The sequence below is a fragment of the Rattus rattus genome, chromosome 10 (assembly GCF_011064425.1).
Source record: "Rattus rattus isolate New Zealand chromosome 10, Rrattus_CSIRO_v1, whole genome shotgun sequence".
Taxonomy (NCBI): Eukaryota; Metazoa; Chordata; class Mammalia; order Rodentia; family Muridae; genus Rattus; species Rattus rattus.
In genome coordinates this window covers 47,715,199-47,737,561 of record NC_046163.1, presented here as the reverse complement: position 1 = coordinate 47,737,561, position 22,363 = coordinate 47,715,199, and the positions used below count along the sequence as shown (strand labels likewise).

The following is a 22,363-nucleotide window of genomic DNA, read 5'->3' as shown; positions in this document are numbered from 1 at the left end:
AAGTGTAAAGGAAGGTGATGAAGATCCCGCTGCCAAGGATGGGTTTTCTTCGTGAGAGCAGTACTGTGCCCGGGGTGTCTGAAACTAGCATATTCTCTGCTGACTAGACAGGGCCTAGTACCATGCAGGATGCTGTCACTAAAAATTTGTCAGGTCAAAGTTTGATGTCAGATCCCTGGTTAGCATCCTCTGTGAACTTCAAGAGCAGTTAGAATAAAATCCTAACTCTGTCGCGCGGCTCAGCACCGGATTCCGTACGCTGTCTCGAAAGCCGTGCTCTTGTTTCCTTTGAGCTTTCCTTTCTTCGGCTCATCCCAGACAAGGTTCGTGGCAGTTGCTCGGCCCCAGTCCTGCACCTCCCTTCCCCAGCATCTCTGCAAACTTGCTTTTGCCTCATCTCGTTATTCAAAACCAAATTCACGGGCAGCTTGGAAAATGACTGTTTATTTAACAATTTTTATTTGATTCTTGGAGGATTTCATGCGGCATATTTTATATCGTATTCTTTTCCACCTCCCAATTCTTCCGAGCTCTTCTCCCTGGCTATCCAACCAGCTTCTTTGGGTTCTTTCTCTCTTAACAATAACAACAAAAAAAAAGACAGTAGAAACATACAGGCAACTTCTGAGCACAGGTCCTGCCCTGGCACATCGTCGATACACCAGCTGTCACTCCATGAATGAAACTGATTTTCCCTCTCCCAGCAGGTATTATTTTCAAAAAGCCTCTTGGCTAAGGGTGGGGCTTTGTGCCCGATTACCAGCTTCTGGGAGGAGCCCTGTCTGCTTTGGGCTTGTACAGGTCTTCATGCTGTTGCAAGTGTTCATACGGTCATCCCGCCTGCTGTTTCCAGATGCTATTCTCTCTCTTTTTTTAATTATTATCTTTAAAAATTTATTTATGTATTATATATAAGTACATTGTAGCTGTTTTCAGACAGACCAGAAGAGGGCATCGGATCCCATTAAAGATGGTTGTGAGCCACCATGTGGTTGCTGGGATTTGAACTCAAGACCTCTGGAAGAGCAGTCAGTGCTCTTAACAGCTGAGCCATCTCTCCAGCTCATGGATGTTGATCTCTTAAAGTCATTCACTGCTTCTGGATCTTACAGTCTTTGCATCCAACTCTCTTCTGTAGGAGGAGTGCGATATTGACATCCTACTCAACGCTGAGCTCTGGGAACGGCTTTACCTTCTTGATTTGATGCTCATCTGACTGATTTGTATTATCCACAAATTTTATGAGTCTCTGGGCTTGTGTGTTTCCTTATTTGTGTATTATTATATTTGAGTGCAAGTAAAAGAATTCACTTTGTCTCTTCGTTACTATGGTCCCAATACCTTAAAGAATGTGACAATGACCATGATGATGTAAAGCATCAGTGCTTCCCCACATCTTTGATTGGCATTCCAGGGTCTGAAATGATGACTTTTTAGTCTTAACATTGATACCATATTGATTACCATTCAATAGCTACTCCTAATGAGCTGTTGACATTCTGGGAACTAATCCTGCATAGGAATTTTAAAAAGGTATTCCTTAGAAAATAGAACAATGTGACTGGTCAAGCTACTCAAGTAAATTTGTATCATTTACAACTTTATCATCTAAGACTGGTAGATCCATCATTATGGGGCCCTTGAGATTTCTTGAGGCCCTTGTAGATGTAATGGGCCCCACTGTAAGTAATATGAACTGGTATTCACCATCAACTTTTGGGTGCAATTTCCAGGAATCTGTAGCACCTTTGAAGCCTTTATGTAAACATTGGGTTGAGAGTCCTTGTTCTAGAATTTTTGTGCTCTAATTCAGAAGGAAGTGATCCCACCCCTTTTAAAGTTTTAAAGATTGCCCAGTGACTAACAGAGTTGGGGACAAACTAGGATATTTCTATGAATACACCCGAGAAGGTTGAACAAAACAAAAGGAAGAAAAATATTCCAGGTGGACCGGGGCATAAAGGGGGATAAGTGAGTGGAAAGGTCAAGAATAGCAAAAAAATTGGTAAGAAACCAAACAGAAAATGATGAGGAACCTCGGGCAGGGCAATGGGATACACTAAGTGTCTTACATGCTTTGGTTCCTTGATGTTGATCTGACCTTCTAAGGAAAAGACATTCTTCTTTCCATACATAGATAAGAGAGTTAGAAAAACTTAGAGGCCAATTACAATATAACCATAAATATGCATGTCTCAGTCAGTGTTCTATGGCTGTGAAGACACACATGACCACAGCCACTCTTATGAAAGAAAGCATTTCATGGCGTGGGGGGTGCTCACTGTTTCAGAGGTTTAGCCCATTGTCATCACGGTGGAGCATAGCAGCACATAGGCAGACATGGTGCTAGAGAAGAAGGTGAGAATTCTACATCTGATCTGTAGGAAGAGAGACAGAATGGGTTCTGGGTTCAGAATGGGCTTTTCTTTTGAAACCTCAAAGCCCATCTCCAGTGACACACTTCCTCCAACAAAGTTGCACCCCCTAATCCTTTCAAATAATGCCACTCCCTAGTGACAAAGTATTGAAAACTATGAGCTATGGAGGCCATTCTTTTTTTTTTTTTAAAGATTTATTCATTTATTATATATAAGTACACTGTAGCTGTCTTCAGACACACCAGAAGAGGGCATCGGATCTCTTTACAGATGGTTGTGAGTCACCATGTGGTTGCTGGGAATTGAACTCAGGACCTCTGGAAGAGTAGTCGGGTGCTCTTAACCGCTGAGCCATCTCTCCAGCCCTATGGAGGCCATTCTTAAACCACTCCTGTGCACTAAGTGTCTGCTTAGATGATACAGCACCATGTGGGCGTGAGTTTCTCTCTGACCATGCCAACAGAAGCAAGTCCTGGTTTGCTAGAGTATGGAGTGGGGTCCTTTCACTCACTCTCCACACCGTGCTCTTTTCCCTTCAGTGAAGAGAGCTGTGTCCTACTAGGTTTGAAAGAGAACCTGTAGTGTCACCTCGTCTTGTCACAGAAGTCATGGTGGGATGACTCTGTGGCACATTGGAATTAGGTTAGATGGAGGGAGAGCTTGCTTTGTTACTTGGTAAAATTTTGCTAGTGACTCACATCCGGAAAGCAGGCCTTAGCAGGCCTCAGCTCCCCTGACGTTCAGCATGGTCACCAGAGTTATGAATTCTTTCAGCACATGTTTATAGAACAGCGATTATAAGGAAAGTTTTGTCCAGATAAGGAAGGGACAAAAAAACCAGTATCCATCTTCTGTCACGCTTCATAAAGTTGGGAAATTGCACATAGGATTTTTTTTTCCTCAGAACCTACTGTTATTCTAACTCCCCTAATGTAATCCTAGTCATTTTATTTCACCTAAGGTGTTTTCTCCCTTTGACTTCCTTTATTTGCCTTAAAAAAATAAGATCCTTTGAAACATATGTACCCTCATGCCTCAGAAGACAGGATATAGCGATGTTCACACAAAATTGTATGACCTAGTGACAGAACAGTTTCGTGTGCTCAATACAATCTATGTCCATACAATGAAACATCCACAGAAGGATGGACTAAACCCCAGTGAGTCATGGGGTGATGCTAGTCTGTACTTACTAGTAATTTAAGAAACTTTGCTTCTTTACCACAGCCCAGGAAGGTGTTAAAAATGGGTGTTAAATTAGCCAAATGAAGTGCTAATGTACAGGCACTGGATACATTGTATCCACAGCTATAATTATGATTGTATCAATGCTGCTATTTCACACTGGAAGCCATTTTCTTTAGCTTTCTCCCTCACATCAAGTTAGCTCTCACAGTGGCACCATCCTCATACGGTCTCAACATTACCCTTGCCTTCCCATTTCATTGCCTTTTGGCTAGTGGAATTTAACATTGCCTCCCCTTCTCAGAGGGATTTGTGCAGCCCGATAATCATTGATCTGCTGGTTTGAACAACTGTATAACTAGCCATACCTCCTGCTCTCATGCTGGAGTCAGTCACTCACCTGACTTCAGCTCCCACCAGAGAAAGCACAATGCTGCCCGTGCAGTCACACCTCCTTAACTTTACTTCCACACTCTGAGGCATTTGTTAATCCTGTCTGCCTTCCAGATCCATTTTTCCTTCAAACCACCTCAAAGCCCACTTCCGCTTACTCTAAGTGGATTTTCACTTTCTTTCATCTCTTTGGCAGTGTGCGGTTTCTCCACTGTACTGATTGTGTACATTGAAATGTATCCGGGCAACAGTAGAGAGTCACAGTTTAAACCGTAAGAATTGAGACCAGTGAGTTGTAGTGACCCAATTACCTTGAACAGGAAAAATTAGCATGGTAAGCAATAAATATTAGTCATTTGTACTATTAATACTGTACCCATCTTTAATATCCTTAGCAAAACGAGCCTAGATGCTAATGATCTTATAGTAATAATGAGACTTCTCTCAATACTTGACCTGGCAACACTTTATGAGATTCACGACTCAGAATCCATTGCTTCAAAACTGATCCAACCTCATGTAGTAAGAGACAAGGGATGCAGGAAACCACATGGACCTAGATTGACATATGACTTAAGTATATAGTTTTACTCAACTTCTGACAAGTGTTGATTAAACCCACAGTTTACAAGTTGAGATGTGTGTGTGAATAAAGCCACTTTTATTAAGTACTATGGTTGCGGTCAGCACAGTTAATACGTACCATTGCGTGCCTTTATACCAACGGTGCCAGTGAACATGTTAAGAGCCACTTTGAAGTGCTTCCCTAAGGGCCCCTTATCTTGCCAAACGTTTGCATAATGAATGATGAAAAGAATAAAACTCTACTTGGGGATCTCCAAGTGCTTGGCTAGGTGGCTACCCATTCTGCCGATTGGTGCAACTGAGGCTGGCAGTGGCTTGGTATGACTCCTTTGGCAGTATAGCTATGCCGGCAAAGGGAGCGTTGACTGCACAAGAGAATATTCCAAAGATGTCCAGGAGTTTCCGAAATGACTAGTGTGTCGTTTTCTCTTATGGGTGTTCAGACTATGTGGCCAATTAGATTCTCCCATTGGCTGGACTGAAGGAAAATAAAGGTAACCTTGTGGACTTGCCTAGGCTTTAATTCCTTATAGGCTTCCCTTAAGTCATTTATTTCCTGTTTACTTCCACTCCCAGCACTCTTGCTTTAATATCTGTTCTTCTAAGTCTTAAGTCTTAAGCCATACAAGTAACTTTTACCACAATTATATGCTGCTGTGAAATTTGAGGCCTGCTAAAAATCGACCCACTAGGCCTTCCTTCGGAGGGAGCCAAACTTGGGTATGAATTCCAGCTTTGATACTTTGTAACTATGGACTTCTAACGCATTCTTTAACCTTTCCGAGTTCCCTCTCTGTGGAAGGACAATAATAACCCACAATTCACAGAGATGTCTTGGGGATTAAATACAATAACTCAAGTAAATTACTTTGTGCATAGTAGGCATTCAATAAATGTCAGTTTCCTTCTTCTCCCTGTTATTAATGCTTATTAGACTATATTAAAAACTAGAACCAGACTGTGATAATGCAGTCCCTTATTAAGTGTTTAAGCCAAATAACCAACTTCCCTCGGGGGGGAAGAGAATTGTTAAATTCGTTTCTTTTGGTAAACTTATTTATTGGTATTTTTCTTGAGTTTTATTTGGTTTCAAAGTCCACATTTTAGCTAGTTGTCTATGCCACAAAAATGACAATTCATATTCTCTTTGCGGGCATAGAGTTGAGGTTTTGCAAATTACTTACTATCTCGACATTCATCTATTAGAGATCATTATTCGTTATCTTAACAGCTCGATTTTATTTACTAACTACGTCATATAACAAAGTTTTGCTCTCAACAGTTTCCCCGAGGTCTAAGATTTCAGAGAACCAAGTTTACTACCGCAGCGTCACCGCGTAGACGAACGAGGGGTGGGGCGGAGGGATCCACACGGTCTGTGTGCTTTCGTGTTAATTTTACAGTCTTGCGTTTAAGTGGAGCCACGTTTTCCTCAAGGACGCAGCCTAAGCAGACAAGAGCCGGAGCTAAGGTCTCTCTGCGCCTTTAAGAACTGGAGACTGGGTCGTGGCTCCGCCCCCTTCCCGGCCCACCTCTGAACTCTGATTGACAAGACTCCCGGGCTAGGAGGAGCTGAAGGAGGCCGAGGAGGCGGCGTAGGGTGGAAAGTAGGTGGAGGAGGAGCCCATTTTCCGGACTGGCCAATCAGAGAGGGGGGCGGGGCTCAGAATCCCTCCTCCCTCCTCTGACCCCCGCCTCCTGGCCTCTCCGCCCCCTCCCCCCTTCCCTCGGCCCCCTCCCCTCTCCTCCTTCTCCTCCTCCTCCTCCTTCTCCTCCTCCACCTCCTCCTCCTCCTCCTCCTTCTCCTCCTCCTCCTCTCAGGCTGTGGTTTTTCTGTATATGTTTCTGGAGTCCTGAGCCTGGGCTAAACAAAAGCAGGAGGCTGACGGGGCTGCTGGAGTTTGCAGAGACACGGAGGAGGAGAGAGCTTGGGCTTTGCCTGCCGCCACGGCTGGGGGAGATCTGGCTTCTGCTACAGCCCACCCCCTTTGAGATCACTCTGGCCCGGAGTGGGGGTGGGGGGCAGCGGGGGGTGGGGGGGAAAGTTTGCATTGCAATCCCCCTGCCTTCCTCTCCTTTCTCCCGATCAATGCATATTTGCAAACGGATTAAGCCACAGATTTAAGCGTCGGGAGCCCATTTCTGCCTTGCACAGGAGATCGGACTGAAAAACCCAAAGGCAGCTCTGATTTCTTTTCGCCAAGTGGGAAGGTGGTTTATTTTTCTTGCTTTTTTGGAGTCAACACCCTTCCCCACCAGCCCTTATCCCCACCCTCACCCCGCAACCCCTTCACGCCCCCTCCCCCTCCCCATCCTCCCACCATCCTCTAAAGAGGCAAAGAGATTTTTTTTTCCCTTTTGGTCTTCTTTTTTTTTTTTTTAAACCCTGGTCCCTGTTTATCCTGAAAAGGATTTGAAGACAGCTTGAAGGATAAAAAGCCTCGGTGCTTCCCAGGCGCCGAGCCGAGGAGCCGAAGAGGAAGAGCCGGGGCTGCCGGAGCCTTCAGAGATGGACGAGCAGCCGAGGCTGATGCATTCCCACGCTGGGGTCGGGATGGCCGGACACCCCGGCCTGTCCCAGCACTTGCAGGATGGGGCCGGAGGGACCGAGGGGGAGGGCGGGAGGAAGCAGGACATCGGGGACATTTTACAGCAAATTATGACCATCACAGACCAGAGTTTGGATGAAGCGCAGGCCAGGTGAGATGGAGGCTTTTCTTTGCCTTTCTTGTTTTTTTTTTTTTTTTTTTTTTTCCCCCCCCTCCCGGGGGGGAAAAATGGGGACTGAATCACCACAGCGCTTTCTTTTAAAATGTTGTTTCTTTCCTCATTTTGACAAGCAACTCTATGGCGGAGGAGTAAAATTTAAAGAAGCGTTGTTATCGAAAGTGTGATCGCCCGTGCCGAGATAGGGCTGTGTGTAGATATTGTGCGTGTGTGTCTGTTAGAGGTTTTTTTGTATGAATGCACAAAAACACGCAGCCACGCCGAAAATACTGCCAACTAATCCGAAAGCGGCCCTCGGCACTTTTTTACAGCTTTAAAAAAGTGTACGAAGGAAGCAGAATTGTCAAGTTCCGAGCGGCATTCCATGCCTTCGGTAGTTGAGGGACTTCGGAACATGACAAAATAAAAAATGTCCCAAGAACACTTTATTTGCAGATTCCACTGACTCCTAAGCTAATTCAGCAAGTTTGATTTTTTTTTTCTCTCCTTCTTCACTTACCCTTCTGTAATAGTAATTATTATTATTTGGTCTTTTCTTTTTTTTTTTTCTTTTTTTCCTCACTCCCCACCCCAAACAAACAAGCGAACAAAAAGGAAGGTAGCTCTGTGTTAGTAGATGTCAGATAGTAAGAAAATACCTTGCAGTCACTCCGTTCTGTTTTTAGAAAAAGGAAATAGGAAGAAAGGAAAGACAATTTTGCCTTTTTGAGGGCTGTTTGTTAGTTTTAAGAGACTCCGATTTTTAGGTTAACTTTATTGTCTCTTATTTGAGTTGCTCTCCTCACCTTCCCCAGGACAGAGGCACCTATGTGTGGTCCTTTCTAAAGGGGTGGGAACAAATGCCAACCATATTTTCTGCCCCAAGCCTCTTCCAGGATCACCGAGAGTGCTCCTTAATTGAAATGGAAGCTGGTGGTTTTTATGTATTTCAGTAGGACAGGGTATGAAGAAACATAATTATGAAACTGGGACTTCCTTAACTGAACCAACCACCAGGTATACGTAGTTCTCGACTCTAGGATTTTTACAGCAAGTCCTCTTTCAAAGTGAAAACACAGGTTAAGTGGCAAAGCCACTAACAGCTTGCCCAAGGCCCAACTCAGTTAGGAAGGATTTGAAAAAAAAAAAAAAATCTAATGGCCACATATGTCTACACAATCTCTCAGCTTTGTTAAATCTCCCAAGTACTTTTCTTTTTCGCTTTGAAATTCTTTTAAACATAGTACAGAGTCACTGGACCTTATGTGACTTAGTTATATGGATAACAAGTAATGTGGATTTTATGTAAGAGAAACAGAGCCTTGAGAAAGTGAGAGGCAGCAGCCAAGAGCACGCATGCTAGGAAATGCATTCATTTTAGCTACGAACACATGGAACATGTAAACTTAAGGGCTAAGGCTTAGGACGCCTGGAAAACTTGGGACTGTTAACCCTCACCCCCCACCCCCCAGCTATTTTCATGCTTTTAATGGTGGGGGGGAAAGATTTTTGAAAAATTAATTGGTCCTCTTTTTGAACGTTATTATCTGAAGAAAAGCTAATGGGTATGGTAAACGAGAGGCTCCCCACTGGCAATTCTCTCTTGAATTGGAACAGATTTCTCCATAACATTGTTCCAGAAAAATACACTCAGACACCACTGATAAACTGGCTTGATCACAAGTTCTTGAAGTGGAAGAGGCCAGTGAGCTTGGGTCCTCGCTACTTTTCTGCTCTCTCTTTTTGTGAGACTGAAGACAAACACTTCTCAGCGGGTATCCCCTTTAATGGCCTAGATGCTGAGAAAGATCAGATGCAGTTTGGGGATGGGGAAAAATCCAGTTGTCTCTCTCTAACCCCATTTGTGTTAGCGTGGGGAAGCAAAGCTTTTACATGGAGCTGCCAATTCTTTGCATTTGGGCCTGTGGGTGAAAAAAAAAAAAAAAAAAAGACTAGTGGAAAGTATTTTAAAAGACCCAGAAAAGATCTTAAATATATTGAATATTGTTTTTAACCCCCTCTGAGAACTATGTTGCTAACCTCTGTTTTTCTTCAAACAATGTAACTACTTAGACTATTAAGCTCTTTTCCTTTCTTCCTCCTTATGCATTTGTAGTGCATCTTTGTTAATTCAGAAAGTCAGCCAGAACTATTTTAGATGATGTGTGTATGTGCATTTTGAATTTCGAGTGTACTATTCCCCTGCTACACTGTATAGAGTATATGTTTGTGATCCCTGCTTCTCTGAAGGATGTGGGGTTTGGTGTTTTGTTTTGTTTTGTGTTTTTTTAACTTTAAAACTGATTGAAAAAGAATTGAATGTGTTTTTAGTGCCGGGGTTTCTGATTCTCTTTCACATGCATTTAGTTAGTAAACAGAATTCCCTTAGCTAGTAGCTGATAGCATCAGTATTTTGTTTCCAAAACAATATCATTCTGCTAAGTGAGCCTATAGTAAACTAAAAGGAAGGGCATTGTTCTGTCCCTCAAGTGCATTCCGAGTACAAACATGCACAACCACGGGAACCAGGTAAATCACTAATCTAAAAGGCAAAATTGTATTTATTTTTTCCCCAGTGGGTGCAAGGTCCTAATTGTAAATAATTGAATTTCAACACCTGCAAATAAGCCGTGCGCGCACAAGAGCCATAATGTGAACACAGAGAAATGAATTTATTCCCCATCTGGGTATGTTTGCCCCCTGGCAATGCATTTCCATACTCTTTAACTTGGGGACTGAAATTTTATAAATTGACAGTTCTACTCACAAGACCTTTCAAGCATCTTATGTTTATGAGAATACAGGGGCGTCTGCAGAATGAATTCGAACACATGGATGAATTAAATTTGAAAACACATGCGCGAGCGTGCGTACACACACACACACACACACACACACACAGAAGAGGCATACCTCCTAGCCTATGGCCCTTACAGAGATTATATAGAACTATTAACCTATGCATTTGGCCCTTGTTACATTGTCTTCCATAGGATTCTTGATTGAAGAATTCTACTTTGGTTTAACCACTTACCAAGGAGTGGAGGGGAGAAAGAAAGAAAGAAAGAAAGATGAAAAGAAAAACCCTTTCCCTAATGGGCATAATTTAGGTTATTTCTGCTCTGTAGTTAAATCCCTACTCTCACTGCTAATTACCATTGCTTCTTTTGCTATGGTGGGACTTTGTATATTAAGTCATAAAAACAATCGAAGCATGCCGTAGAGTTAGGCTTGGTGTATATATACATATATATTATTATTATTATTATTTTGGCTAAATGTTGAGGTCCCCTCTGTACCTTATCAGTTTGATCTTGAGTGTCCACCTAAGCTGTTGTGTTTGTTTTTTGTTTTGTTTTGTTTTTTCTTGCAGAAAACATGCTTTAAACTGCCACAGAATGAAGCCTGCCTTGTTTAATGTGTTGTGTGAAATCAAAGAAAAAACAGGTAGGAATGAAAATCCAACCTTTGGGCCTTTTTCTTTGGCTAGTTATACCGTGGAACCTGCAACTCTTCTACTCTTCCTGGGACTTTAACATTTTAGAATGCAAGCACTACCAGGAAAGCCATGCCTGCTTTTACCAAAGGGAAACAGCTTTGACAGTCGATTTCAAGCAGTGTGTTTTCCTTAACTCTGGCCCCAACTCTTTTTGAAATTGGGACTAAGGCAGAGGTTTTGACGGGAAATTTATAGACTGATACGCCTTTGGGGGAGAACGCGAAAGTAAAAGTCCATTTCCTGAAGGAATATATTTTTTTTGTCTACAATTACTGACTCCAGTCTCTCTCACCCCTGCTATTGGGCAAGGGACTAAGGGCTAAACTGTTGTTTCCTTTCTTTTTGCCACTTTGTTCTTTGTATTTACACAGAGTAACCAACTTGAGGCTCTCAAAAGAGTGTCTTGGAATACCTTTGTGGAATGCACAATTCAATATTCGGGGAACGGGCTTTTGAATGGCCTCTGATTTTTTTTTTTCTAGCAGGGACACTCTTTAGATTTAGGGCACTATATTATCCAGAGATCATTCCCTCTGTTGTTTTGCTACTTTCTGAACCTCATATCATAGACTAACACACTTATAACACATCCCAGGAGGGCATTTAAATTTTAAAGCAACAATTAAAAAATCGCAGTCATCAATCAGAGGTGTTCTTAAACAACAGATGCGCAGAGAAAGGGCACTTAGCAACTGTCCTCTCGTTTCTTTATCCGGGTCCTTAATTTTCCAAAGTGGGTGAAATCGCTCCCTTGTAAGGAGAAAGGATGGAGAAGGCAATCTGAAGCTAGGGCATAAAGAGGGACTGAGGGGTGCATGCAGCAAACGGGGAGCGGCTGCTGGTCTCTGACTTTCTCACCCACTTTAAAGCCGAGCAAAGTACCTGCCATCCCATATATTTATTTATTTTTTACAACAAGGTGTATAACAGTCAATAATTCAAATCTAAACCATATAAGCAAGGGCCTGACATAAATGAAAGTGACAATAGATATGATTGCATGCTCGGTTGATATACATTGATAGTTACACATGGAAAGGGGGAGGCCACGGGTGGTGGCGTTCCTTATTTCTCTCCTGCTAAAGGTCTCTGGATTTCTCTGTTAAAAAAAAAAAAAGAGTCTTTTCAAGAGGTCACTGTTGATTGAATCTGTAATTACTCAGGTCTTTCAAATGTCTGTGAAATGAGTAAACAGCTCCTTTGTTGGGTGATACTTGGATGGTAGGGAACCCGGCAGACAAAGCACCTGAGACAGGCTACTCAGACCTCTGAGTCATCCAGGTGCCTGTGCCAGGACCTAACCTTATTGCAAAGCTGATAATTGTGTCGTGTTAGCCGTGAGAGGTGACTTTCGAGAGATGTATTGATTGTGCCTACCAATATCAAAGGAGCTTTTCCTCAGTTTGTCTCTTAGGTTTTTGTTGTTGTTGTTTGGTTTTGTTATTTTTCTTTCTTTCTATCAGCTCGGAGAAGGAAGCCGTGGGCTTGTGTGCATATGTGTCCCCTTCCCTCCAAATTTTCCTTCTCTCCTTAAGGCTTCTGTGGTTTTTCACTTTCAACCGTGGGTTTTGTTTCTCATCAAGTTGGAGTTTTATTTTGTTTTGTTTTTCCTAATCTTGGTTCATGAAATGTAGAGTCATAATTAAAAAAATTGGAAATAAAGGGACTGGAGGAGAGTTTCTCTTTAAAGACACTGTATTATGTATTTTTCATGGGAAGGGTACCATTCAGGTCACCGCCTTGTACATCATGGCCCAAGTGTTCAATTCTGATCTCCTAATTAAACCTGCTGAGGGAGTGTAGATCAAAGTGGGTGGGTGTGAATAGAGGTCCAATTCAGGTACTCTGTAAAGATTTCACCCCTGATGAATATTGGCTACAGTGCCCGGGGGGGTGGGGGTATGGGATGGGGGGGGGAAGGTTGTGGAATTCGTGAAAACAATGTTCTTATGGTTGGAAGATATTGTCTGTTGTTTTTAATTATTGTAATATGAATATGGTCAGAGTCTTAAAAATATTCTGATTCAAAGCTTTGCTTGTTATTGATACAGGATGTCTTAATGGATGGTTTATGAAATAGTTAAATAGTGATTGTTCCTGTGTGAAGGGGAGGGGGGTACAAAACAAGGTTCTGTGGAGAGGGCACCTGAGCGGGGAGAGCAGACACTCACTTTTATTCTATTGAGTGTTGGGAGACTGTAGGAAGGAAACATACCGAGGTGTCAGAGGTGGAACAGACTGCACTGTGTTCAAAACAGGCTTTTACTTCCAAGCACCATGATTTTTGTGTTCTGGATCTGGGCGGCCTGTGCATTGATGCCCTGGGGGAATGCAAGGTGTCGGTAAAGTCGCACACGTCTTTCAGTGCTCTTTTCTGTCTGTCTGCTTCCCCTTCTTCCAAACCTAGTAAAATGGTGGTCTAAAAGATCAGTTCACACGCATCTTTGCTGCCTAGGAACTTTTCTTATTGGGACTATCAAGACCCACAGCATGGAATGGGTGTTTCTGAGGGTCACCTGAACGAAACCTTGCGGAGGCCTTTCTGTACTCACTGCTCTTCTCCCTGGCTCTCGCTTAGGAAGGGCTCTGGGTGTGTGTGTGTGTGTGTGTGTGTGTGTGTGTGTGTGTGTGTGTGTGTGTGTGTGGGCTTGCTGCTTTTTTGTTTCTTGGGTTTTTATTGATTTAGTTGGAAGATTGAGGTGAATAGGAAAACTTGCAAAGATGTCTGATGAACCTTTTGGTACTTAAAAAACAAAAACAAAAAACACGTGCATAATACCCAAAGAAGGCAGCACCGACCGAATTATAGTTGATTGATGGGTATTTAAGTCAGAAATTACTTTGGGATTTTTGAGAAGTAGATGAACTCGAGTGTTTTGCTTTAGAGTGTGGGGAAGTGTTTATTTTGATACTTTATGCTTTTTAAATATAAACGCTAAGGTAAAAAAAAAAAGCAAACAAAACATTCACGCTGCAAATCGCAGTCGGCCTCATGCAAACCCTGTGGAGAGCTACAGGAACAAACTTTACAGATGTGGCTTTCAGCCGTATGTTCAGTCTGGGACCATAGAGCCTTTAAATCCAGAATTTGGGTCGTTTACAATCAAATTCCCTTTTAAAGAACTGTCACTTGTCCTACGACATGTTAGCGGTAGGTTGAGTTTTTCTTTTGCCTCTGCCTACGTGGGATGGAAAATGGGTTGCTTGGGACGGAAGGGTAGGAGGAAAAAAGTCAAACACGTTGACTATCTGGAAAAAAAAAATAAGAGACCCAGGATATTTAATAAGTGCTTAATTTTTTCTTGATTCTTTTAAATCTTTACACTTCTGTGAGAGAAGTCACAAAGGTTTCAAAGGTGGAAGAGGTGAAGACTGCGTCTTGTTTACTAAAGAGAGGCGACAGAGACACCTGCGAACAAGCTGCAGGTCTGAGTGAATTTTCAGTGTAGCACCTAAGAGCTTCCTGTGGCACTCCTCAGCTAGGTTTTCACTAACCTGCCCTTGAGTTCAATCAAATAACTGGAGGAGGGTTTAAAAACCACCCTCACCCCCCTTTTAACCTTCTTTTGTTCTCTCTCTCTCTGCCTGTGTCCAATTAACACCCCCATCATGGTGCTGCCGGGTTTGCGTTTTACCCCTCTCCTTATGTCCCTTTTCCCTGCTACCCTTCTCCATCCTGCCTGCCGCTGCCACAGCAGTTACACGGACACGTACTTCTTTTCCCTGCCCCATGAAGAACTAGAGATGTGCACATGTGTGTGTGTGGGGGGGGGGGTTGACTGTGGATGGAAGCGGTGCATGACTTCAAAAGACACGAGTGACCTTGTTCCTTAAGCAGAGCAGGACTGAAGTAGCTGGAGACAGTCGGTGACAGCCTCCCATCGGGTCCCTTTCCGAGCTGGGTGGGAGTGTTGGAGGAGCTGGCCTTCAAAACCTTTTTTTTTTTTTTTTTTTTGTGAAAAGACATCTGAGGAGTTGAGAAGTTGGTCTTTTCTGGCTGCATGCCAGGTAGAGTGAGCTAAGGAAAGAAGAGCAAATGAAGGAGATGTCGCAAGACGGCGTCACCCCATAACCATCCCTCATCCCTCGTGTGGTACTAGCTCTACCGTGATGCACACAGGCTGTGGACCACAGCAGTGTGACTGTGAGAGCGTGTCAGGTGACCTGGAGGCAAGTCCTGTCTCTGTCTCCAGGCATTTCAGTGTCTTTCCCATTCCTTGAAAGTGGGTTTCCCAGACCTCTGAGCTCGTGAGCGCGTAGCTCCTCAAAAGAGATCGAGGGAATGGTACGCTGTTTTCTCACCTGAATTGAACTTGAGAGCCAGTTTTCGTGGAGACTCTGCAAGAGGTCGTGTGCAAGGGAGAACCCTAGACCTAGACTGTGGGAGCTGCAGGCCAGTGTGCTGTGTGTGGAGTTCTGGAGAGGCTGAGACCTACTGGGGATTCGAGGACTCAGCTCCCAACTGGGGCTTGGCCTTTTGAAGGCTTTGCCTCTGTGCTCTGTTGCTATCCAAAAATTTTCTCCAATTCTTGGCAAAATTACAAAAACAGCCCTCCCCCAGCCCCCGAACAAGTAAACAAACCCAAACCTAGATATTGGCCATACATAAACCCCAAATCTTAGGTGTTTTTAAAGCAGAGCTCTGGCGTCTTTAAAAAATCTTTTATTTTAATTATACTTACGTGTTTATTTGTGAGGGTGGGGGGAGGCGAGGAGCACCATGACAGATGTGCGGAGGTTAGAAAACAACTTTCAGGAACTGATTCTCGCCTTTCACCAGATGGGCCCTGGGGATGGAACTCAGGTGTCAGGCTCAGCTGCGAGCACCTCAGCACCTTTACTGTCAGGCCCCCGGCTTCCATTGAGACCTACCTTGTATGTGTCCCCGAGGAAAGCCGAGACTCAAGTTTCATTCTGAGTATCTTTTAGATGGATGTGGTAATGTCTGAACTCATCTATACAGACTTGCTATATAGCCAAGGGTAACTTTTTTCTCCTTGAGACAGGGTCTCACTGTATAGTTGGAACGTGTCATGTGTTATGTATACCAGGCTGGCCTTGAACTCACAGAAGCACCCACCTCTGCCTCTATACCCCACAGCTGGGATGAAGGGTACAGACAGCCATGCCTCCTTTTTTTCCCTTCACCCAGAGTCTGCCCATGCCTTTCTCTTGCCTTGTTCCCCTGGGTTAGGGGAAGGTACTGGTTCTTTCTCCATCCTGTTCCTTCCTTGAGGTGGTGTGGAGGGGTCTGGGAACACAACAGTTGGTGAAGGTAGACACAGGGTTCCTGAGCTTCCTGTCAGCGACCCTTTCAGGGTGCCTTGCAGATCGAAGAAACGTTCGACCCTCTAATGATGGCGGAGAATACTTATTGTCATGGGGGTGGGTGCGGGGGGCGGGGACGGGGCAGAGTGCCTGTGTTTTGACCCCTTGGCATCTCAAAGACAGCAATTTTTAGCAGTTTGAAAAATGGGTCCCTGGGCATAAGAAGTACAGGTATAGATTGTCATGGGACTGGAAAGCCTGCCTCTGGGATGGCAGGGCAAGGTCATTAGTGACTTGCCTAAAGGCTCCGTGGGGCTCATCCTTTTCTGCATATGGTTTATAGCTTTACCTACATCTATGCCTGAAACTTTTGTCAATACGTGGATATTGGGGCGGGTGCCTCATGATTTTTGCTCATTCTACCCTTACTTAACAACTGAGCAATTTTAAGACTCTAGATACTTCTTAATTTTAGGAGAAATTGACAGTCCCTAGTGGGTAACTACTTGGTTTCTATAGCCAGTCCCCTTGATCTACTATGTTTTTGCTGTGTGACCTTGTTTAGGTTGCTAAACGTCTCTGAGAGCAATTTTCCTTTTCTATAAAGGGAAGGTCACAGTGATACCTACCTGAAAGTGTCGCTATGGTGACTCTCTGGAGACCCGGATACCCACACCTGGGTGTGTGCCATCCTTTTTCTGAGTACCCTCTCAAGCTTGACTGTGTGGTGAAGGGTCACCGGGAGGATTAAACGATGTAGTATCTGCCTGGTGGAAACAGACATGGCTGGCGGGTTTTATGGTTCCTGGCCCTGTTTTCTTACACGAAAGAGAGAGACCTCCACCAGATGGTCCCTAAGGGTAAACCGGTTCCAAGGCTTGAAAGAGAGAGATTGCTGAATTTAAGGATAGCTTCTTTTGTTTCTCTTGTATTTTTTTCTTCAAGGGAAGAGAGTGATGAAGAGGAAGGTGAGGGCCTTTTAGTCATGTTCTTCCTGGACAACCATCACCTAGCTAGCTAGAATTGCCCGTGTGGGAGATAATGTTTCCCCAGCAACACCAACAGGAGACAATGCATCCTCAGGGTTAAAAAAAATTTTTTTTTCTGAGCATGCCCAGACCCTGCCTTTCATCCTACAGAGCTTTGAGGTAGGAACTTGGTAAAAAGAAGCCAGAGTCATGTGACCTCTCCCCAAATTCCCAGTATGTTCTGTATTTAGGAGAAATACTATCTTCGTCACAGAGATGGGCTTCTTGACACCCAGCAGGCTACTGTTTTTTCATGTTCTTTTTTTTTTAAACATATGTTTGAAATGTATTTTATATATGACAGAATTCATCCCTTTCCAAAATACAGTTCAGTGGTTTTTAGTGTATTCACAGAGCTCTCAGGGCCACAATCTAGGTCTAGGGCCTTTTGGTCTGCTCCTGACTTAGCATTCATCACCAGTCTGGCCATGTTCCTGTCTCCCATGCCCGGACCCTATCAGCTCCTCATCTCACACTCTGCCTCTCTGCATAGGACCATTCCACAGGAATATAACCGCACCGGTGTGCTGCCTTGGGACTAGGTTCTCTCACTTAGCCTGTTTTCAAGATTTGTCTACCAGCTCAAGATACATATGAGAACACTTTGTATCTTTTCCCAGCCAAATACTATTTCACTGAGTGGATATTGCTTACTTGCTTGCTTCATCTGTCTGTTAGCTGATAGACGCTTGGGTTCTTTCCCCCTTTTGGCTCTTTTGGATACTCTTGCTGCTATGTGTATGCTTGTATTACAGAGTTTGCATGTATGTGTCTTCTGTCGGTACAGGAGGGGAAGTGCTGGGTCACCTGGTAACTCTGTGGTTAGATTTTGAGGACGTGCTAAAATGTTTTCCAGAGTTCCTGCAGTGGATACAGTGTTTAAAGATAAATAAGAAAAGTAATAAATCAACTGTTCCAGGTATACCTCATGCCCTGGTGCTGCAGACACATTCTTGAGTCCTGCTAAACTCTATGCTAGCTAGGTTTTGTCCTCAGGGGCCCCAGGCATCCAGCTCTGCTACCCCCTTTCTCCATTCTGATCGGAGCTCTTTTCTTTACTGAGTTTGGGATCCTGCTACGTGCTTTCTCCTACCCTTGAGTCAATCTTTAAGCTCAGTGGAAGGACATACTTTGAGAAGTTTATTTGTCCTGAAAAATGCGCGATCAGGAACTCTGCGACTGTCCTCTTAGGACAATTAGCACACTAAAGAGTTAGAGGGTGAAAGCCCAAGCGATGAGCTTCTAACATTGGAGGAAGTAACATATGCCACATCCTTGGGGAGGAAGACACTTGGAAAACAACAACCAGTAACCACGTAGGATGATAGGGTAGGACTTGGGCTCACAGTCAAACCAACCGGCTCAAATTGCAGTAGCTGTTTGATTTCACAGGGCATCAATTTCCTCATCTGGGGTGAAAATAATCCCTAGGACCCAGGCTCGCTTGACAGACTAAACAAGACAACACCAGGAAGCGCAGCGTTCGGTGTTCAATGCCTGTGCTCAATTCATTGTGGCTATTATTATTTTCCAGTATCTGTGTGCCTCAGTGCTGACCGAGTCGCTCCTTGGGTTACAGACCCATCCATCTCTCTATGGGATGCTCGTCAACTTAAGGCATTGGAGGCTGTCTCAGCTCAGTGATGACTACGTTCTTGTGACGTGCTTGTCCCCTTGACCCTTTCCTACTCTCTGCGCCCAGTCCTAGAGTTCTCAGACAGAACACCGCCGTTCATATAGTTTTAAATCTCTCCATCTAAGTTTGCTAGTCATCTCATTAAAAGGACGAGCAATTTAAAAAAAAAAAAAACAAGCAAAAGGAAACAGGCAAACTAAACATCAGGATTGTATCTCATTTAACCTAAGTGTGCCTGAAAGTAATTGTCCTAAATGTTAGGGAGGTATTTGGGGCTTTGCTGTATAGAACAGTTTAGATATGGAGTGTGTTGTTCCGTGTGGAATGTGTCTTAATTCACCAGGTTGCGTTTCTGAGGCTTGCTGGCTATGTGTTACTACCATATTGGTTGGAGAGCCAAGCCACTGAATGGCTATCCTGAAGGAATATTTTCTTCCCCGTTTTGGCAAATTAAGACACGTGTGGCTATTCCCTTTTCAAACTGAATCTGGTGGGTCAGTAGATGGCTGGCCATGTATGGAAAAGCTTGTGTACCCTGCATTCTTGTACCCTGCACCCTTCAGAGGATGTCACTATGAGCAAGGACGAAGCCGGCCCCCACACCTCCTTCTCTGTCTCCCTAAGTCATTTCTCTCCTTAACTGCTCATCTGTGGTTCTCTACCCCTAACAAAATCTCAGAGGTTCCTTAAAATAACTGAGTGGGCCGAACAGCCATCTTGCTATCTTTAGGTGCAACAGAGTGGGAACAAGTCGGCGGACTCCATAGTTGATATGATCGCTAGACTAAACTGCCAGACTGCACTTGAAGCCTGGTGCTCGTACTGTCTCCGTGTTAGTATGTCATTTTGAGAATGCCAGTTTCTCCTTTGGCTCTCAGCCTTTCTGGTCTGGGTGGATATAAAGACCCACTAGTCTGACCCTACATTCTGCAGGCTATGGGCCCCTACATGGCCCGCTCCTAAGCATAGGCACACAGACTGGGAGGCAGGTCGAGCTGAGTGCTTATGAGAGAATCCTCTCATTGCGAAGGCAGTTCTAATTTAGCCTGGGAATCTCTGTATCTTTTCTAGGCGGTCACGTAAAACTGGTTATGGTGATGTTACGGCTACTCCTGTCAATCAGACTGAATTGGATAAGACAAACTGAGAAGGGGGGAAAAGGGATGGAATTTGAAAAAAAAAGTGTTTATGATGGAAATCTTCAGCTGGGGGCAAGTGCTTTGTAATCTACCTGTTGGCTTGGCAACAGCAGCAAACAATGTTTCACGAGTTCTATGTATTTGTAACTCTGGGATCCTAGATGGGAAATCTCATGGAATCTATGAGGAAAGAGACTCTACCTTTCTGTTGTTCATGAAGTCAAGCCCAGAAGGTTTGGAAGTCTGGGTTTGCTTCCACCATGGACCTGGAGAGTGACTTGGTGATCTGTTGCCGTTCCTTGTGCTGTCAGTGAAACTTTGGAAACTTTACTGGCGAGGTTTTTTTGTTTTTTGTTTTTGTTTGTTTATTTGTTTTGTTTTTAAAGAAAGATGCTTGGTTTTGCCAGCGAAAGTGTAGACAGCTAGGGAAAAAGAAAAGTTGACATTTTCGTCTTGCTTTTAGAACAATTGAATCTGCCAGCAGCTCAAAGGAATAGGTTTACCTGGTGGTATGGGCTAAGCCAGGAAAAGAGTAGCAGCAGGGTTTTTTTTTTTTTTTTTCCCCCTGAAGGTTTTGGGTGATTTGAGATCTCAAGTGTTGCCACTCTCAAGAGATTTCTAATAATTACCACTGTTAATAGGACTGAAACTTGGCATTTATATTTTGTCCCTAACAAAGAAAGCCTCCTTGAGTGAACTCGGCTGAGGGCAGCTGGCACCCTCCTGAAAGGCAGGAGGGAGCCGCCAGAGCTCTGAGAGCTGAGAGCCCATTCTTGGCCACACAGGGCAAGCCGAGGCTGGAGCCTCCTCACAGCAGCCTCCATTAACACACAGTTAAAACAAAGAGCCAGCACCTGGGCTCGCCTTTGTGTGGCCCTCTTGCTAGGGAGTCTGCAATCATCCCCAAGGCCTTAGGAGGGAAAGTCCTGGGTAGGTGCGGGTGGGTGGTGGTGCTGGCCAGGTAGGGGTAGGAAGAAGTCAGGGTGTGGTTTGGCCAGCGGAGTCCTTTGGGGGGTGGGTGGGGTGGGGGTGGATAGTGTGTGTGTGTGTGTGTGTGTGTGTGTGTGTGAGAGAGAGAGAGAGAGAGAGAGAGAGAGAGAGAGAGAGCACCCAACAATACATAAGAATATTCAAGACCTAAAAAAGTATTTGGCCTAAATCAGGTGGAAATGAGAAATTGGGAGTGTTGGAGGAAGCTGGGGTGGTGAAGGAGTTTGGTGACAAGCCTGGTGCTCAGGGGACAGATCCTCCCAAGACACAATCTCACGTGGGGATCTGAGCTTTACAGAGGCACCAGGGTATAGTGGCTGAGTCATCACAGATCCACAGACTAGGCCTGGTTCAGCCCTGCAGCAGCTGGGAATGCACAGAGAGACCCGTCGGGAGACACTCTGGGGTCTTGTCTTAAGTCCCCGGCACAGATAGCTTGCTTGAGATACCCCGAGCAGTGGCTGGTAATGAGATGAACTTTGCCCTGGAGGCCGAGGATCAGCTGGGAGCATTGCAGACCAGCCTCCTCTCATGCCTCCAGGCTGACCTCAAGGGTGACTGGAGAGAACGACCTCCCTGGAAACTATCCTCTTTCTCTGGAGTTTCCTTTACGGAACACTTTCAGTGTGGGGCTGGATTCCCCGATGATGCCTGCAGGGTCCCCAGGATTCCTACTCCGGGTTGTGCCTGTGTTGTTTGTGCTTCCTACAGCAGGGACTGCTTTCTCAAATGCACAACGCAAGCCCGGAGGTTTTGCCTAGAGAAGTGAGACCGGCTGGCGCTGGCAGGTCAGTTTGCAGCTCCTTTCTTAGTCAGGCTCTGTTTTCATCTCTGATCAATAAATATCCCAGTTGTTGCTTCATCTATGGAATTGGGTTAAATCACAGAGCACGGAGTTACTCTGAAAACCCTCCCATCTTGCCTTCTTTATCTCTCAGCTATTATGGGGAGTGCAGCACCTTCCCCTGGGGAAATTTTTAACCCGAAGAACCTTGATGTACTTTCAACAGCTTTGACATTTGTTAAGCTTGGGGTGATTTCCTGAGCACTCGGAGAAGGCTCTAGGCCTTCTCTCCTGCCTAGTTTTTTGTGTGGCCCCTTACCTTGTTTCAGAGACTTGTGTGAAGGGGGCTCTAGCCGCCTGATTTTTGCCAGCTTTTAGAAACCGGACAACTCATTTGGAGCACTGTGAACACACTTGCATCCCCTCCCCCACCTAGCTGGCTAGAGCCAGGACAAGAAGGGGCTGTCATCCGGCTCCTGTGAAAAGTCCCGGTACTTTATTTTTCTTCTTTGAAAGTTATGCTTGGAAAGATGCGCTTGATGCGAAGTTGTTATTCTTCAACGGATCTGTGTGCTTCTCTATGATTGCCCTTCTGCAGCATGGTGGGGTAGCACCCCACCTCTCCACTGGTCCCAGAAACTTAGCATCACGTCCTTGTGGGGAGGCAGAAGCCAGCCAGGTTGATTTGCCTCACAAGTAGGAAACATATCTATGATTTAATTCTCTCCATACATTCTCAAGAGCCTAGTGTCTGACCAGGCCCCTGAAGAGC

At 44.5% G+C, this 22,363-nt stretch overlaps 1 protein-coding gene across 4 annotated transcripts in view; it reads left to right on the top strand.

Moving 5' to 3' along the window:
• The first annotated feature begins 6,322 nt into the window (after positions 1–6,322).
• Pbx1 (PBX homeobox 1) overlaps positions 6,323–22,363 on the top strand; it is a 308,344-nt gene continuing 292,303 nt past the window's right edge. For 3 of the 4 annotated variants that reach the window (XM_032915423.1, XM_032915422.1, XM_032915420.1), the window contains exons 1-2: positions 6,324–7,241; positions 10,621–10,694. In XM_032915423.1, the coding sequence (XP_032771314.1) occupies positions 7,051–7,241; positions 10,621–10,694 (265 nt within the window). In that variant the 5' untranslated portion in view covers positions 6,324–7,050. Of the gene's footprint in view, positions 7,242–10,620; positions 10,695–22,363 lie in introns of all 4 variants that reach the window. The other variant, XM_032915421.1, reaches the window with a different exon arrangement.